The sequence below is a fragment of the Amblyomma americanum genome, chromosome 1 (assembly GCF_052857255.1).
Source record: "Amblyomma americanum isolate KBUSLIRL-KWMA chromosome 1, ASM5285725v1, whole genome shotgun sequence".
Taxonomy (NCBI): Eukaryota; Metazoa; Arthropoda; class Arachnida; order Ixodida; family Ixodidae; genus Amblyomma; species Amblyomma americanum.
Window position 1 is genome coordinate 505,221,204 of NC_135497.1, and position 14,466 is coordinate 505,235,669.

General features: G+C 45.9%; 1 protein-coding gene across 2 annotated transcripts in view; it reads left to right on the forward strand.

The window, feature by feature from the left end:
- LOC144116146 (endoplasmic reticulum transmembrane helix translocase) overlaps nt 1-14,466 on the forward strand; it is a 191,704-nt gene that overhangs the window by 96,046 nt on the left and 81,192 nt on the right. For both annotated transcript variants that reach the window (XM_077650849.1, XM_077650850.1), the window contains exons 16-18: nt 11,207-11,310; nt 12,080-12,172; nt 13,040-13,136. In XM_077650849.1, the coding sequence (XP_077506975.1) occupies nt 11,207-11,310; nt 12,080-12,172; nt 13,040-13,136 (294 nt within the window). The remainder of the gene's footprint in view (nt 1-11,206; nt 11,311-12,079; nt 12,173-13,039; nt 13,137-14,466) is intronic.

A 14,466-nucleotide genomic window follows, 5' to 3' on the forward strand; every position in this document is an offset into this window, starting at 1 on the left:
CCTCGCACTTGCATCTCTAAAGCTGTGAGGAATATATTTGTAAGCACGAAGTGAGTGTGTGGCAACCGGCCGTATTTACACGAATCTAATGCGTTCTTCTTCTTCACTTCTTCAGTTTCAGAGTGTATCCCACATTATATACGGAACCAAGGTGCGAATATAGGATGATTTTTTTTTCCCTGCTGCTGAGGATAGCTCCAGCAGCCTTCACCACAGGACTTGCGAGCATTTCTGCAGTGTTGTCTCTAAAATAATATTGATGCATTTTGTGTGGTTTGTTTGGGGAGATAAATACGTTCTCCCCCATTTAACCGCAGCTGACACGGTTCAAAACCCCCAGACCCCACCCCATGATTGCGTACGCTACCGAGTGCATGCCAACCACGGCGGGCCATGCTCTGAGGGAATAAAGGAACGACACATTGGCTGACACTAACAGGCATTTATTGCTACAACAGGAACAAAGGAACGATACATTGGCTGACACTAACAGGCATTTATTGCTACAGCAAGAATAACGCCAGCAAGCAACAAGGTACGCTAATGAATCAAGGTCGTCCGACTCACCAGCAAGGTTACGAGTGAATGTTCGCCCACGCTAGGGCAAGGGAGACTCCGCCGTGAGCGACACGTCCGCTCGCGCTGACGATCCCAGCCGAACAGCCTCATGCCCTCGCCTGCGCGCGGGCTTCAAGCAGTCTCTCGCGCAGCGACGCTGGTACCCTCTCTTGCCAGTTAATGGAACTGACAAGGGGAATGCGTTCCTCCTCGAGGTGAGGCTGCTGCTGCACAGTGCCTCGCGGGAAAGCAAACACGGGGACTGCAGGGCAGGTCCCCACAATTTCTTGCTTCCATATTTTTGTGTGCCATCACCTTTTTTTCTGTGTCCTTGGCTGTAGCTAGCTTGAGCTGGCTGAAATCGCATTATAATCGTAATACAGTTAAAACTCTTTATCTAACAAAACCCGATCTTACGAAGTTTCCAATCTAACAAACAAATTTTAATTCCCTGGCAAGTGCCCATGGGGTTCAGTGTTCTGAATAGCCCAAAATAAGGAAACAAATGACCACTAAACGCAATAAGTTTTTGGGGGAATAATTGAGTGAAAATGTCTCACTTATTTTGCCCTTAATGTTTTCGTAGCTTGTTGGCAGCGTGCCAATAGTAACATCTAATCGCCCTAGTCATGGCCCTGGTTTTGTTTTGAAGGGGCTGCAAGCTGTGCTATTGCACGTAATAAAGGACTCTGCTATCGGGGTTGCTTCCCAGCTTGGCTTCAGATCCGTTTTACCAGACTGCATATTTATGCACTAGTGAGGGAGGCCACTTTTGCGGACTTTTCTAATGCACAGGTGCAGGTTGTCGGCAAATATGTTGCCGCGGTAGCTTGTTTTGTGCCGCCACGTTACGATTTCAGATTTCTAAGGCCGGAAAAATGCTTTCTTCGATTTTATGAATTTCCTGATTTAACGAAATAATTCATGGCTGCTCTTCATTTCATTAAATCGTGTTTTAACTGTATATATGTAGTATATTTTTCTTTTTCTTGCACTGTCAAACTCCCCCTTCGTGTTACATTCGCTGTCGCATCACGGTATACCTATGTGATGATATGATACAATCGTATGCACTCTGTCACATACCTATGTGATGGTGTATATATGTCAGTGCGGCATATATCTGTGCGAGTTAGTCTGGCCCTTTAGTGTAGCGTGGCAATGAAAGGCTGCCCACAGGCACATGCACTGGCCTAATGACTTGCATGTGAATTTTTTTTCAAAACACGCCTCCCTTGAAGTGCGTGAGGAGAAGGCTACGAACATGTCTGGGTGGTGCAGCATTTAAGGGGACCCTGAGCCACTTCTTGACCCCCCGTTGAGTTTGAGGGAACCCTGAACTGCTAATCATAATAGAAAAAAAAAAGTCAAAGTATAGGGGAGTTTTGAGACAAGCCAAGTGTGGCAGCATTTTCATGCACTTTAAATTGTTGAAGGCTTACCTTTGGTTGGAATTTGCCATGCAAACTTCTCTACACAAACTGAGCACTTAATTACTGTGAAGGGAGGCCCACTTAGCAGCACAAAAAGCAGCCAACAAAGAAGTGCACACAAGCTTTGAGTGCATGATCGTAGTGATGACGTGACAACAGCCATGACTGCCGCCATTTCTGCCACTGCTCATGCGCTGCCATTACCTGTGGGATGTGGGGAGGCTGCAAGGTCAGAGCGACCTTTTGCTTTCCACATGTCCCCTGTCCTGGTCTGGCCAGCCATCATTGCCTTAGGAATTTGACTTTGTGCTCACCTTATGTCTCGGCCAAGATTTATCCCAGCATCATGGCTGGCAGCAGAAGTGGCACGTGTCAGTTTACTGTTTTTCCATTTTTGGATTTCCCACAGCTTTTGCAACGTTGGTTTAATGAAGGTTTACTATAATTGTGTGACACCTTAAATGGTGTGGGCTTGACAGTGTAATTTTTGTTTCTTTTTTGAGTGCCCACTCTAATTTATGTAATTGTGTGACATGAGAAACTGTTGATCTGATTGGTATTTTGAGATGTTGCGAGTTGGTGCAAAATTTTGGACATGCTCTATGACTTTTCACCCTCCCTTGATGTGGACAAGTGCTGTGATTGCTTTGTTTTCTGTAGTGGTAGCATGTCGGTCATAACCGAAAACTTGGTGATGTCACCACTCCAAGATCACTGTCTGACCAATGAGAATAAAACTTTCTTTGTGTTGTCACAGGATGCTAGGCATAGCCATCACCCACATATTCCAGCATAACGTGACGGTTGGGAAGGTTGACATCATGGAGTTTTCAGTTACAATAATGCTACAAATTCTGACACATCTTCCTCAATATACAGCACTGGCTGTCTAGCTTGTGTGAGAGGCCAGCATAATTTGTTTGCCATTCTGAGTGATAGTACAAAGTTGACATGATGCCATGGGCAAGGGATGATTTGAAGAAATTCTTTCAGTTTGGAGTCATAATAGATCGTGTAAGCTTGATGCTGCAGCTGCGTGTTTTCCAAAGAGTGAATGAAAAATCTGAGCAGCCCAGGGGCAACACTCAAGATTGATGGAGCCTTTGCGTGTCTGTACTGCTCTGCCAACCACTATGCGTGATGTCTACTCTTTGCTTGGTCACCCATGGGAGGGTCGCCCAGGGATAGGAACCATTATAAATTCCTTGCTGGGCAGGCCCAACTTTGTGTTGTGAGAGTAGGGAACACCTGGAATAGCATCACTTTTTGAACTCAATAACACGTGGGATTTAACTTGTGCATAATTACAGCTGTGTTAAATGAAAGCTTTTATGTTCACTTGCCAGACAGTGGGAATGCACTTTGGTTATTTCAGCATCACCAAACAACACTACCCCCGCAGGGGGGCGCCTGCAGCTTGCAGGCGTCGCGACGGTGAGTGGCGACACCGCGGGTTCCCGAGCATCCGCAGGGACATCCCCAAAAGGGGATGATGGTGAACTGTGCATCACCACGGACCCGAGCACCCGCGCCTCGCCGTGCGTGGCATCGCCGTGTCCGGGGAAAAGGGGATCCTGGTGGTTGAGCCGATGCCGAGCGTTTGGACCCTTAAGGCCCCTTGGCGGAGGCAACACACCACTTTGGCCCCAGCTTCCTGCAGACGGCACCTCCGGCAGCCGCCTTTTCCTATCCTCCTCTCCATCTTTCACTTTCCTATCTCTGTCTCACAACTCTCCTATATCCTACTCACTTCTAGGTTTTTCCTGTTTTCCTGGCGGCGAGGGTTAACCTTGTGTGACCAACTACCCTGAGTTGAGTCATATTTGGTTATAGTTGAGGTGTACAGCTGGCGTGGGCAGGACTTGCTTTCAAGTTCCTGTCCCGTCCCCTTGTTGGACTCCGTGGAGGGTGGCTGGCACCATGACCGAAAAACTAAATTTTTTCATGGCTCCACCCTTATCCGAACCTGATCGCTCTCTAAAAAGAGGGCTGAACGAAGCAGCTGATTTTTTCTCAAAAAAGAGGCAAACATTTTCAAAGTTCCACGTAATCCACAGTGAAAGTGACGGAATACAGGTAAGAATAATATCCCCATTCCTTGTGTCAAAATGCTTAACCGATACCTTGGGCCCTGGCTACAAGGTCTCAAAAATGTCCAGCGGCGACTTACTTCTTGAGCTGCGCGACAGCATCCAGTGTTCCAAACTCTCCAACATTGCGTCTATAGGGGACATCTCTGTATCTGTAACCCCCCACCGATCTCTAAACACAGTCCGAGGTGTAATCTCTGAATCAGACTTTATCCATATCACAGAAGCTGAAATGCTTGAAGGGCTTACCGACCAGAATGTAATCGACGTTCACCGAATCAAGATCCGCAGGGATAACAAGGAAATAGATACCAAACACGTGGTCCTTACATTAGACACCAGTACCTTGCCCGAAACGATCGAAGTTGGATACTTGAAAGTCAACGTCAGACATTATATACCCAATCCCCGCCGATGTTTCAACTGTCAAAAGTTTGGCCACGGCTCACAAAGTTGCCGCGGCCGCAAAACCTGCTCGAAATGCGCTTTGAAAGACCAGCATTCTGAAGAATGTGACGCAGCACTGCGCTGCGCAAACTGCGAAGGAGACCATGCAGCGTACTCCAGGGCATGTCCGTCCTGGAAAAAAGAAAAGGAAATAATTACCATAAAGACAAAAGAAAACATTTCATTCAAAGAAGCAAGGAGGCGTTTTGCGCTTACGAACACATTCTCTTTCACAGCAAAACCCAACTTCGCTGATGTGGTGCGCGGGGGCGTAGCACCACACAGCACTACAGCACCTGCCGAGGCTGCTTTCACAGAGCCAGTGGCAGGGCCATCCACGCCTCAGGCAGGGACAGCGAAGGCTGCTCTGCCACCCTCAAAGCAGGGAGCGCCGGTCCATGGGTCGGCATCCCGCAGGACCTCCCCCCGTCGGGAGAGGCCTGAAACTAACACATCCGCGGCTCCTCCGCGGTCCTCCAGCACCTCGGTTGAGGTGATGGATACAGCACCCACTCCGCCTCCACTACAGAGGTGGAACAGCTCTCTTGAGCGGAAAAAAGACAGGCCCCTCATAATGGGCCCACCACATAAGTAAACCCCGCTTCATTTCTTCTCAAAAACATAAACATGGCTTTCTAAATTCAGTGGAATTGCAGAGGACTTATGCGGAACTACAGTGACATAACACATATTTTAGGGTCACTGTTACCTACAGTTTTATGTCTTCAGGAGACCAATCTTGGTCCACAACATGTGCACATCCTAAAACATTATAAAACTTTTAGACGTGATCGAGAGCAGGCAAATCGACTCTCGGGAGGCATCGCGATTGTTGTCCAACGTGGCATCCCTGCTCAAGAAATCAAGCTCAAAACAAAACTTGAGGCTGTAGCAGTCAGCATTGTCAGCTACAAAACACTAACAATCTGTTCCGTGTACATTCCTCCACACTTTACTTTAAAAGTCCGTGACCTACAAGAACTGATAGATGAACTTCCAAAGCCATATCTGGTAGTTGGAGATTTTAACGCTCACTCCCCTTTTTGGGGAAGCGAACGATGTGACTCAAGGGGACAAATAATCGAAGATTTTGTCCTCTCAAATATTATCTGTCTTTTAAATACGGGAAAAGCCACTTATTGTTGCCCAAGCTCGGCAAAAATGAGCTTCCTCGATTTAGCTTTCGCATCACCATCGCTTTTTAACGATTTTAAATGGGATGTTTTAAATGACCCTCTGGGAAGTGATCACCTACCTATTATCATCAGCCTCTCATCGTCTACTGCAGTCATCCCCACAAGACCACAGCACTGGAAACTACACCTCGCCGACTGGTCACTTTTTGCAGCTAATGCCACACTAGAAAAAGAATTTTGTGAAGACCTCACCATAGACGAAATTAACGAAAGGTTCACTACATGCATAATATCAGCCGCTACACTAGCCATACCACAAACAACAGGACTCGTACACAAAAAACATTAAGTATGGTGGACACAAGAATGCACATTAGCAAAAAAACAACAAAATAAAGCTTGGGGGGCTCTGCGTTGGTATCCCGCAGCGGAGTACTTGATTGCCTTTAAGAGGGCCAAGGCCAGAGCGCGATTCGTTCGAAGAAATGCCAAAAAATCCTTGTGGCAGAAATATGTGTCCTCAATAAACAGCTCAAAAAATTGTGGGAAAAGGTTCGTAGATTCAGTAGTGACCATACCCCTTTCACACTTCCTCTATTGACTACACCCGGGACACAAACATCATTATACGAACAGGCCCACATACTGGGCGAGCGTTTTGCTGAAGTTTCCAGTTCGTCCAATTACACAAACACGTTCCAGAAGCACAAAGAAATAGCACAAAAGCAAAAACTTCCATTTGCAGCAGGTATACACGAGGAGTACAGTCAACCCATCACACTCCAGGAATTGAATAAGGTATTATCTTCTGGTAAAAAGCCTGCACCAGGCCCAGATAATGTGCATTACACTATGCTTGTCCATCTCTCTGAGGTGCCGTGCAGGCATTGATGAACTTCTTTACCAAAATATGGGCAACTGCAAATATATGTGAGGAGTGGAAGAAAGCAATAATAGTACCTTTTCTGAAACTCGGAAAACCACCAACAAGTCCTAACAATTACAGACCGATAGCCCTCACCAGCTGCATTGCTAAATCTATCGAAAGCATAATAAACATTAGACTGACCTTCACACTTGAATCTCGTCGACTCTTAGATTTACATCAGTGTGGATTTAAGAAAGCATGCTCGACCACTGATCACCTTGTCCGCCTAGAAAACACCATCCGGGAGGCGTTCATCCACAAACAGCACTGTATCGGGGTCTTTTCCGATTTGGAGAAGGCCTATGATACCGCGTGGAAGTTCGGCATCCTCCATCACCTAGCAGAGCTAGGGATCCGCGGCAGGATGCTGAACTGCTTGAACGACTTCCTGACTAACCGCCCATTCAGAGTCCGTCCAGGAGCAACTCTATCAGTGACATTCACCCAAGAGAATGGCATACCCCAGGTATGCATTTTAAGTACGCCACTCTTTATAGTAAAAATGAATTCTTTGGCCAAAGTAATACCTAAGTCCGTAATGTATTCAGTTTATGTAGATGACATACAGATAGCATACACTTCTTCCAACATACTGTCCTGCGAGAGACAAATACAAATCACACTAAATAAACTGGCTGCTTGGGCAGAGAAAAATGGATTCAAGTTCTCCCCACAAAAAACAGTAGCTGTTTTGTTCTCATTACGACGAGGCCTACAGGTCGATCCCAATCTGTGCTTGAATCAAACCACACTGCCAGTCAAAGAGGAACATAAATTTTTAGGCGTCACTTTTGACAAGAAACTTACATTTCTACCACACATTAACAACCTGAAAAAGAAAGCATCCCAAGCCCTCAATGTATTAAAGGTACTCTCGCGAAAACGGTGGGGGTCCGATAGAGCATGCCTATTACAAATATATCGCTCTTTAGTGCGCTCCAAGCTGGACTACGGGTGCATAGTATATGGTTCGGCAAGAGCATCCTACTTGAAACGACTGGACCCTGTTCATAATCTTGGCCTGCGCCTATCAACTGGAGCATATAGAACATCCCCGGTAAATAGTCTTTATGTTGAAGCTAATGAGTCCACACTAGAGGATAGAAGAGTCACACTAACATGCACGTACATCCTAAAAACCCGTTCTCTCCCTAAACATCTCTGCTATCCCATTGTTACCAAGTGCCCATCTAGGAGATTATTCAATAATAAACCACATTTTATCAGGCCACTAATAATGTGCTTTGAAGATAAATGTGAAGACTTAGCAGTGCTGGACACCCTACCGAATATTGCACAAAGACATGAATATCTACCACCATGGTACAGCCTTCCTTCGGTGTGTGACTTCACACTGACACACGTAAACAAAGAGAAAATGCCACACGAGCACATACTGCAAGAGTTCTTTGCACTACAAGAAAAATATGACACTTACACTGAATTTTACACTGATGGCTCAAAAACAGTCATGTCGGAAGTGCAGTAATTCAAGGAACAAATGAAAAAATGATATGATTGCCTTGCCACAGTATGCATCGGTATTTACTGCGGAGTGTTATGCCATCTTTGTAGCTGTAGAACAAATAGTAAAACAAAACATAAAAAATAGCATCATTTACACCGATTCACGGAGTATGCTAAAAGCGCTGCATTCTACAAATGCTGCTGAACCCATAATAGGAAAAATCATACATAACATAGTTAAAATTACAAAGCAAAAACATAACATTATATTCTGCTGGGTCCCTAGTCATGTTGGAATTTTAGGTAATGAGAGAGCAGATGCTTGCGCAGCACAAGCTAGAATTGGCCATATTAAACAAGCTAACATACCACAGAGGGATTTTTCTAAATTACTGCACAGTAAACTCAGGAATAAGTGGCAGATTGCATGGGACGAACAGACAAACAACAAACTACATTCTATAAAACCTGTTTTGGGAGAATGGAGATCATGTACACATCAGGAGCGTTTCATAGAAGTTATTTTGTATCGAATACGCATTGGACACACACACCTTACTCACAACTTCTTACTGACAAAAAATGACAAACCTCTCTGCGAAATGTGTGGCGATAAACTCACGGTAAACCACATTTTAATTGTATGCAGAAAACTGGAACAACTGAGGAAAAAATATTTCACAACATTGTACAATGAATACATCCCACTACACCCCATGTTACTTTTAGGAGGTCAAGCACTGGTTGATTTTTCAAGCATTTTTAAATTTCTCAGAGAAGCCAATGTTTTATACAAGCTTTAGATATAAAAAGCATAACCTTTAACAAAAGCTCTAACCATGTGTTTGGCGCATAATAGCCTCAGTTGCTTTTGCGCCATTAAAATCAATATAACTAACTAACAAACAACACTACAGTGAAAGCTCGTTAATTCGGACTTCTAGGGATCGTAAATTATGTCCGAATTAACCGAATGTCTGAATTATCGAGTGGACAAGAAAAATAATAAATGCACGACTTTCATCAACATACCTTTACTGCGCAAAGTAATCGAGGATGCTTGTCTGCTTTCGCGCTGAAACCCGCGCGGATACTTTTTTTCTAAGTCCTTCCAGGTGCGTAGCGGCTCGCATGCTGTCTGCAGTGTCCCAACAAAATTCTTCCAGCACGCAAGGGCCTCCACGGCTTCCTTCTGAAGCGCGCACACCACCCTTCCGATGCTTTGAATGCATCGATATGCATCATCAGTGCAAACCTCTCAGCTTGCGCCATGATGAGGGGTCCACTCAATGGCAGGTTTGCATTACGCGAGTTGACCACCCACCGAAGCAAAGCCTCTTCCAACTCTGGATGAGCTGCTGTTCGCAGACGCTTTCGTGACGCTCGGAACTTCTCGCTTTCGAATGCCTGAAGAATCTGCTCTTCATTTTTCACATACGTGCTCAAGGTACTTCTTTTCACGTCGTATTTCTTCATGGCTTCTTGTCGAGAGAGCCCGTCCTTCAGGGCCCGCCAAATTTCCACTTTGGTAGCCAAGTCCTTGGCCTCGTACTTCGGCCATTTCGCCGGCGTTGCCATTGGCGGAGAATGCGGTGACACGGGCGCACAACAGAAAAGCACCAATAAAGTTCAATAACTGAGCCGCGCTAAATCCAGCGGTCCTCGGCAAAGCAGCGTGCAAGGATGCAGCGCACCGACAGCAACAAAGCGACAAAATGGCCCCGGCGGTAACGCCGGCACGTGAAAAAACAAGGAAAAGTGCCCATCCTGCCACAAGTCGAGCCAAGTTGATTAATTGATGTCGATGGTGATGCTGCGTTTGGGTATAACTTTTGCGCCGCGTTTGCCGTATTTTCGTTTTAGAGCCTCGATGGCTGCCCGAAATCGTCCGAATTATCCGAGGTGGGGTGGAATCCGTCTGAATTAGCGAGAGTTTCGTCCCATAGACCCCTATACGTAATTGTATGGACCAGGTGCGAAGGTCGGATTATCCGATTTTCCGAATTAATGGAAGTCGAATTAACGAGCTTTCACTGTACAACCGAAAAGCCAAGATACCTCAACTAGGTCCAGTGGTCCGTTCACTGCACCAGCAGGCAAAAAAAAAAAAATGCCCATACATGTGCACACCTTCTAAATTGCAGTGAGAATGTATGAACACATATTCAGGCACCAGACACCGTTATTTTGAAGTCAGAAAAATTACATATACCAGTTAAATGCATTTAGAGATGAGTTTATAGCTAGTGAGAGTGAGTATCTCACCATTGTCCATAATCAGTGGGAGTTGTTTGTTTCAGGCAAGCTCTGGATTGGGTGCAGCTGTCGCACCTTGGTCCCAGAGGAGGATGGTGGAAAAGAAAAGCCTCACAAACCTGTGCTGCCTGTGGTGGCAACCTCGTGAGCTCTAACGACTTAATTTAGAGCTTAGGAAAATTCTCACAAACTTGCCAGGGCTGCACTTTCACAAGCTCCTAAAACTGAATTCCACAGCGGCAGCTGTCTGTTGGAGAGGCGTTCCAGGAAAATAGTTGCGACGGGCTGTTGGTCAGCACAAAATGAGAGGAACCTCCTACCCTGTTGTCAGTGGAGTCATGAGAGGATAGAGAGGACCTCCTCGCACTCTCTTGCCTCACTGCCACTTAGAAGAGCAGCATAGCGTTCAGCTTCGCCATTAGTGGAGGGACAGCTGGGCCATTAGGGGTCACCATTGTCAATTTGCAGCAGTGCAGTGTTGTTCCGGAATGCTGCATGGTGCAGATTGTGTTTGAAGGAGGAGCAAGCGAAGCACTTGCTCGAGTGGCATCAGTTACCCCCACGACATTAATTAGGCGGAGTGGCTGAGTGTTTTCAGCCACTCTGCCTGCCATCTGTAACATGTTGAAAATGCTTGTGCTCTAAAGTTTTGGCATGAACGAGTTGGCGCTATCTGGTTGGGATGAGTCTTCTTGAAGGCTTCAAATTTCCAGGCATTTGATGACAACACCCACATATGATCGGATGTCAGTTATTTGTATCTCAGAAGTGAGCATCAGCATTTCATTTGGAGCTATCTTGTCATGTGCATCGTGGGCCACAGTGAGTGCAAGTTGGCGAAAATATTTTGGTTAGCCCAGCGATCGATCCTCGGGGACGTCTCTGGTGCAGGGTGGGACTGGGTGAGCATTGATGAGACGGAGCGCATCCCCTTGGATGAGTCGTTGAGTGACCACAGCCTCTACATGAAGTACAACCTCTGCATCACTGGTGAGGTGAGCAGCCACTCTTCCATTCCCTTTTCACCTTTCACCAGTGCAGCGGGACTCAAAGGGTTATGGTCGGAGCATGAAGCCATAGTCTCAGATTTTACTCGTTGCTTGCTCTAAAAGAATGCAACCTTACCTTTTCTTCAGTTCATGGTGGAAGGTAGCGCGAAAAGAACAAGGACCAAAGGAAGAAGCAAGACATGACATGAGCACTTTTTCACAACTAAAACTTTATTGGAAAGAACACAAAATATATACCCACCTCATAAATAAAAGGATAACCAAAAGGATAACACCATGAAAAGCATGGGGCATAATATTCAAAAGATGAGAATGCTGAGTTACAAGAGATATGATACAAAAAGCAGGGAACACCATTGTCACAATCAAGGAAGACCAAAATAAAAGAATCAGTTCTATGTGTTGTCTAGGTATGCTAGTTTCTTTGCAGTTAAAGAAATCGATCAACTCGCTCAACTTTTTCACCTTACTACTTTTCTTCAATGGGGAAGGAAAACTAACGTCAAGGCATGAGCGAAATGACACTCTGTCAAATCATGAAAACTGCATTCTGTTCAAAACTTGCTCATATGAAGAGGCAGGCAGTGTTATCACATAGCAGTGAGGTAATTTTGCTGACAAACGAAACGGGTTAGTTGCTGGAGGAAGCAGCTGCGCAGCATCAGGCTAAAGTGGGCCGCACTTGGGCATAGCCAGGTTGTTTTCACGTCTTGCAGAGTAGGGTGCCAAAACAAACTTTGCACTTTTGCTTCAGGGCCTGGCCTACCTGACAGCGACAGCCAACAACTTTCTGAAGCGGATGCTGCCTCACGTTCGAGTTTTTGCACGTGTTGCCCCAAAGCAAAAAGTATGTCTATTGTTTCCTATACCAATTTGAACTACATGAGAAATGTTTTTTTTTTTTCCTGAGAGATATTCAGAAATATTCAGGTTCATTACGCCGGGTAAAATATAATGGCAAAAATTATTGATAAAAATGGGATAAGAAGCATGGTAGTTGAGTTCAAATTGCATTTTGCATGACCCCATTAAAATAAAATCTGGGGGGGGGGGGGGGGGTGTTTAAAAAAAAAATTACGTGCACAGAAATGTATACTACTGCTTAACTAGAGAGCATAACAATAAGCAACCTGTAATGTGATGTGAAGTGCATGAATGCGAAGTCCCATGAAGGGCACTAAAGAGGAAGCAAGGAAAAGGAAGTTGATTGAAGCACCTTTGCCCGTTTGACCTTGTCTTGCTGCACTTGTATTGCTTCCTGCTGGTCGTGTACCTGTGGCTTGTGGAACTGGCTAGAACATCTCCGTCGTGACATTGTGGACTTCACTTATATATGGACACATCTAGCATGCTCACATATCTTTTTAGGGGCAATTCTGTTAAGATGAAGTTCTGATAAGGCAAACAAATTTTCTGGTGCCTTCAGGTTCGTCTTAATGGAGTCTGCTGTATTTGCTAGTGAGCGTGAATGAGCTGAGGTGTAGATGCATGAACTGAGTCATGCCTGTTGAGTGCTTGTTAATATCGAGCATTTGTTAGTAGGGCAGTGATCTGTGCAGCGCTGTATCGCATGGTTGAACTTGCAAAATCACACTATTTCTTAGTCTTTTGCTAGGTTCACAAGGCGTATCCCTGGTTAGAACCCACTACAGCACGTTTGTGCATCAGTGAAATGATGTAGTATGGCTGCCTAACCTGTAATGTCTGTCGGCAGGAACAAGTGATAACAGCCCTCAAGAGTCTCGGCTTTGTCACCCTTATGTGTGGCGATGGCACCAATGACGTGGGAGCCCTGAAACACGCTCATGTCGGTGAGTTATTGCTCATGCACTGTTGCTGCTTGCCAGTTGCGTATAGTTGTGTCGGTTGCTTTCTTGCAATGTAATTTTCTTGTGAATAAGCTGCCCCTGCACTCTTGAGATTTAACGTTGCTTGACTTTGAAGTGAACGACATTGCATATATTAAGTAACATTTGCCCTCTTTCAGTGCTACATGGTAAAATGTGATGTCATTCGTGAATACAGTGAAAGCTCGTTAATTCATACCTCGTTAATTTGAACTTTTGGAGAATTCGAACCGATCATTACGGTCCTGCCACGCTGCATAGGTGTCTATGGGTAAACTGTCTATGGGTAAACCAACTCATTATTTTGCACGGACGTCGGCTTCTGCATCGATAATTCGAACTGCGCGCCGCCGCGTGGTGATATTTCATACTTCACTACAAGCTTTCTTGGTGTAACGATAGGTGGCGCGAACGCTCCAATCCAGCGCACCCACTATCATCGCCATCAGCTCAGTGCCCGGATTATCGGAGCGAGTGCAGTCAGGTGTAGCAACAGATTGTGTTCTTTCACGTCTTGAGCGTCTCCCAAAGCGGATGTACCTTGCGTCTCTTGCTGTGTTGCTCTTTGTGCCGGGTCGCTCTTTGTGCCGTGTCGCTAGGTGGGCTTATCGTTAGACCTAGTGCTTTCGTGGAAGCTCCGGAGTCGTTCTTCTGCTGTGCGATTCGTGCCCCGAGCCTTGAAGTGGCGTTTCCTTCGAGTGTTGCGCCTAATTTTTGTTGGAGTTTGCAATGTCTTCTCACGGCAAAGGCTACAACAAGAGAGCGATTGAGGATGCGTATGAAAATGAAGTTTTCGCCAGCAGTCGCAAGAGACTTCGGCCTGCGAAGCACCCGGAATTGGAGCACGCGATGGTCAGCTGGATACGAGAGATGAGAAGCCAGGACATTCCACTCAGTGGCCCGATGGTCATGGCGAAGGCAGCAGACTACGCACTTCGCCTTCACATCGAAGATTTCAGCGCTTTAGAAGGCTGGCTTCATCGCTTCCGGGACAGGCACAACATCGTGTTTCGCACTTTGTCGGGCGATAGCAAAGGTGTCAGCAGTGAAACATGCACGACGTGGCAAATGGGTGCTTTGCAGGAGTACCTAAAAGCCTATTCGCCGCATGATATCTTCAATGCGGATGAAAAGCACTGTTCTACAAGCTGCTACCAAGTAAGATGATGACTTACAAGGGAGACAGCTGTGCAGGCTGGGAAGTGTAGCAAGAAGCGCGTAACCGTCTTGGTCGCAGCAAACATGACTGGGACGGAGAAGCTGCCCCTGCTTGTCGTAGAAAAGGCTGTGAAGC